This window comes from Erythrolamprus reginae, chromosome 4 (assembly GCF_031021105.1).
Source record: "Erythrolamprus reginae isolate rEryReg1 chromosome 4, rEryReg1.hap1, whole genome shotgun sequence".
Taxonomy (NCBI): Eukaryota; Metazoa; Chordata; class Lepidosauria; order Squamata; family Dipsadidae; genus Erythrolamprus; species Erythrolamprus reginae.
The window spans coordinates 4,479,148-4,484,147 of record NC_091953.1 but is presented as its reverse complement, the minus strand read 5'-3'; the positions used below and the strand labels follow the sequence as shown (position 1 = coordinate 4,484,147).

General features: G+C 43.3%; 1 protein-coding gene across 1 annotated transcript in view; it reads left to right on the top strand.

Moving 5' to 3' along the window:
* The window catches only part of LOC139167088 (diacylglycerol O-acyltransferase 2-like), a 41,147-nt gene that overhangs the window by 33,511 nt on the left and 2,636 nt on the right, over nucleotides 1–5,000 (top strand). The window contains exon 5 of the mRNA XM_070751517.1: nucleotides 3,540–3,744. Coding sequence (XP_070607618.1) covers nucleotides 3,540–3,744 — 205 coding nt within the window. The remainder of the gene's footprint in view (nucleotides 1–3,539; nucleotides 3,745–5,000) is intronic.

Sequence of the window (5,000 nt, the reverse complement as noted above, 5' to 3'; positions counted from 1 at the left end):
TTCCTATTCCATTCCTCTATTCTATTCTATTCTATATTCTATTCTATTCTATTCTATCTTTATTCTATTCTATTCTTCTCCATTCCTATTCTATTCTATTCTATATTCTATTCTATTCTATTCCCTCTTTATTCTATTCTATTCTTCTCCATTCCTATTCCTATTCCATTCCTCTATTCTATTCTATTCTATTCTATTCTATATTCTATTCTATTATATTCTATTCTCTCTTTATTCTATTCTATTCTTCTCCATTCCTATTCCTATTTTATTCTATTCTATTCCATTCTATTCTATTCTATTGAGAACACAGGACACGTCTCCTTACAGTGCAACGGGTGGATGGTGAGTTTTATCTCCAACATTGCGCGTGGCACCGAGACCTCTCCGTGGCTTCAGAGGGTGCAAGCAAGGCAGGTGTTGAGCATATGTGAGGCGGCTGAGGCCATTCATGAGCGCACGTCCTCCCCCCCCCCTGCCTTATTGTTCATGAAAGTTGCATGTGTTGGACAGCTGGTCACACCGGTGCTAAGGACCAAAGGTTACAAATCAGGCCTGTTTGCTAACTTCTGGGAGATAAAATATCTCCGTGGGAGTGAAGCAATGGCTCTTCCCAGCCCGAATGAAAATTTCCAGCTCACAGGGACGGAGTGTGATCCTGAGGGATCCACCCAGTGGTGAAATCTACTTACCTTCCCTCCTGGTTCGGCGTGCACGCTTTTTCACTCTCTGCGCATGCGCAGAAGGCTTTGAACATATGTAGACGGTTTTAAAAAATGGTGACATCCGGGACAGTGGGTGGAGCCTTGCGCTGCCGCGGCTACCCATTCCCCGGAACACTGGAAGCCGCTGCTACCAATATGCCCGTGCGGGGCGAAACCTGTAGCACTTTGCCCCTGGATCAGCGGTGGGTTCCTCCCGGTCCGGTCGAGATTGCCCAAACTGTTAGCGACCTACTGGTGAGGACCAGTATTGGTACGGACGAGGACACTGCAGTGGTAGTAAAATTGGAGCTACGTGCGCAGCTTTGGGTCTCCGGCATGTGCGCCTATGTCTTAACAAGATTTTGGTTCTGCACATGCCATTTTTTTGCTCCTGCAGTAAATGAGGTTGGATGTGTATAATTTTAGAAAAGCCATGCGTGCGTTTGTGTGTGTGTGCATACACATACAGTTAATACAGTAGATAATGGCTGCCGATTAGTTTCCGGTCACAATTCAAAGTGTTGGTTATGACTACTGTAATGCTCTCTACATGGGGCTACCTTTGAAAAGTGTTCAGAAACTTCAGATCGTGCAGAATGCAGCTGCGAGAGCAATCATGGGCTTTCCCAAATATGCCCATGTTACACCAACACTCCGCAGTCTGCATTGGTTGCCGATCAGTTTCCGGTCCCAATTCAAAGTGTTGGTTATGACCTATAAAGCCCTTCATGGCACCGGACCAAAATATCTCCGGGACTGTCTTCTGCCACACGAATCCCAGCGACCGGTTAGGTCCCACAGAGTTGGCCTTCTCTGGTTTCTGTCAACAAAACAATGTCATCTGGCAGGACCCAGGGGAAGAGCCTTCTCTGTGGCGGCCCCGGCCCTCTGGAATAAACTTCCCCCAGAGATCAGAACCGCCCCCACCTTCCTTGCCTTTCATAAACTCCTGAAAACCCACCTATGTCACCAGGCATGGGGAAATTGATATACCCCTTGGCTGTTCCATTTTATGTATGATTTGTTTGGGTTGCATGATTGTTTCTTAATAAGGGTTTTAAATATTGTTTTTTAATATTGGATTTGTATTTTGTATTGTCTGTTGTGAGCTGCTCTGAGTCCTCGGAGGGGCGGCATACAAATCTCATAAATTATTATAATGTATATTTTTGTGTGCCTGTGTGAAATACAAATCGGCATACAAATCCAATAAATAATAATAATAATAATAATAATAATAATAATAATACGTATGTACACATGTGACATAAACACATAGAATTAAATTGTATATTTTGGATGTCCAGTAATAGTAAATAGAGAGGAAAATTGTCTCTCTTTGAGGCGAGGAGAGGCCAGGCACCCTAACCCAAACCCTTGATGTGAGTGACGTCAAGTTGGCCACCTTTAAGCCAGTCACATGACCGTTAAGCCACATCCTGGTCACATGATCGTCAAGCCACTCCCACCTTATTTTGTGGCTGGCAAGCCACACCCACAAAATAAGCCATGCCCACAGTGTGGTAGTAAAAAATTTTGCAGCCCTTTTCTGGTATAACAGAAGGCGGAAAAGCGAATCCAGTTGATCCAGTTTGGTTTGGTCTGAGTATCTTCCTTGACTGGCATTTCAGTTCTGGTAGTTGAAGGGCGAAATTGGAGACCCTGGTGAATTCTTAAGCTTTGTAAATTGAGATACCAGGACACAAGATCACGTTGCTGTGTTTTTTGTTTTCTTTTCTTTTCTTTTCTTTTCCTTTCTGTCTTTCTGTCTTTCTTTCTTTCTTTCTTTCTTTCTTTCTTTCTTTCTTTCTGTCAGTCTGTCTTTCCTTCCTTCCTTCCTTCCTTCCTTCCTTCCTTCCTTCCTTCCTTCCTTCCTTCCTTTTCTTTCTTTCCCTCCCTCCCTTCCTTTCTCCCTCCCTTCCTCCCTTTTTCCTTTCCTTCCTTCCTCATATTAAAGTCTAAAATAACAATTTTACATTTTCTTTTACTTACTTTTGAAGAAATACATGATGATGTAATTTTCATCTATTAAAGACCCAGATGATGAAATAAGGACTGTTGGCAGCATTGGATAAGGAGTCAATACAGAGATGAAAGGATTAAATTAGATATTGAGTTAAGATGTTAAGATGTTTATGTTTTATTATAAATAGAAAAAGGGAATATAAGGGACTGGATTTTATGATATTGTTATTTGTAGATGAAATATATCTCACGTGTGGTTAATTTTAATTAACTTAGCAAAGAAGAGGATAAAAAGTACATATTGAAAGTATTAGCGCTTTTTTCTCTCTCCGAATGTTTAACATATCTAAGAAATATTATTAATTATTATTTTAAGCATTGATTCTGTGTTTTTTATTGCTCATGTTGTTTTATTGTATGTTGAAAGAAAAATAAAGAAAAATTTTATACCCGTGAAAAAACAAGTCTACTAGCACTATACATAAATATACTGTATACTTTATGTATAACTTTAAGTTAGTGGATTTGAAGTAGCTTGATTTAAAATTGGTCCCGTGTAATGCACTGTTTGTGTTAAGGGGGGAGTACAGACAGACAGGATAGTGTATAATATAGGTTTCAATGGTGGGTTGTTACCGGTTCAGCCCCGTTCGCATATACTGGTGGTGGAAGTTTCCACCCGTTTGCTGAACCAGCAGTGGTGGCCAGCTGTCCAAGCCCCCGAACCAGTCCCCCCCCATCACCACGTCCAAGCAAAAACGTCATTTGCATCCCATCATTTGTGCGGCGTGATACAAAATTGTGTGTTTGGGATTTTTTCCCCAAGTTAACCCTGTTTCCCCCCCCTCTTTTCTTTCTCTCCTTCCCCAGATGATCAAAACTCACAACCTGGCCCCCAACCAGAATTACATTTTTGGCTACCACCCGCATGGGATCATGTCCCTGGGTGCCTTCTGCAATTTCAGCACCGAGGCCACTGGAGTGAGCCAGATTTTCCCTGGGATACGCCCGTACGTCACCACACTCACGGGGAACTTCCGGTGGCCCATCCTGAGGGACTACTTGATGACCGGAGGTAAGGGATAAAATCAGGGAAGGGTTGCAAAAGTTTTTACGACCACGCTGTGGGCGTGGCTTATTTTGTGGGTGTGGCTTTCCGGGCATGTGACCTGGTGGGAGTGGCTTGATGATCATGTGACCGGGGGGTGGCTTAAAGGTCACCTGACTGGCTTAAAGGTGGCCAACTTGACATAACTGACGTCAAGGGTTTGGGTTAGGGTGCCTGGCCTCTCCTCGCTTCAAAGAGATAAAATTTCCCCATCTATTTATTATTACTTGTTCTGCCGGGCTCTATGGTATGACTCTCCTGAAAATTCAAGGGTACAAATTTCAGACACACACACACACACTTGAAAGTTCAAAAACAATGTTCTTTATCACAAAAATTCAAAAGAAACAAAGCACCCTTTTTGTATTGCAAAGAGCATTCGTCCCAAAACAACCTGGTAGTCTGTACAATCCCCTTAATCAGTCCTTAAGTACTTAGCTAGCAGCTGTGAAGGAACGTCACAGCCCTCCTTCTTCCACCAAGTGAAACACACACACACTTTGCTCTGCTTTGGTTTCAAAGTCGTGAAAAATCAACAAACAAAGTCCGGAAACAGCAAGGCACGGTCCTGAAGAAACAACGATCAGATAATCTTCCACAACGGCCATGCCAGCACGCTGCTATTTATAGCAGCAGCTCTAATTACTGGAGCCCCACCCAAACACAGGTGGCCTCTCTTATCTCCTGTAATATTTCTTCAATTGGTCTCTTTAATGCATAATTCTGCGCCTGCGTGAGTCTAACACTTCCTCATCCGAATCAACCAAAAATAATGGAGATTGGCTTCCTGGGCTGTGTGCCAAGCCCCCTCTTCCAAGTCACCCCCACCTTCTTCTTCGTCCGAGGAAACTGCACTACCTGACTCTGTCGGCAATAAAACAGGCCTAGGACATGTTGATGTTTCCCCTGCATCCACACCTCCACATTCCTTGGGGTAGGAGCTGGGCCAGAGCCACCCACAACACCACTGAACATCCAAAATATACTATTTAATTCTATGTATATATGCCACATATATATTACACACAGGCACACAACAATATACATTATCTACTATATAAATCAGCGGTCCTCAAACTACGACCCGTGGGCCGCATGCGGCCCGCTGAGGCCATTTATCCGGCCCGCCAGTGATTGACAGGAGCACAGGGAAAAGAGAGCAAGAAAGAAAAAAAAGGGAAAGAGAGGGAGGGAAAGAAAAGTGGAGAGGAATGAAGGAGGGA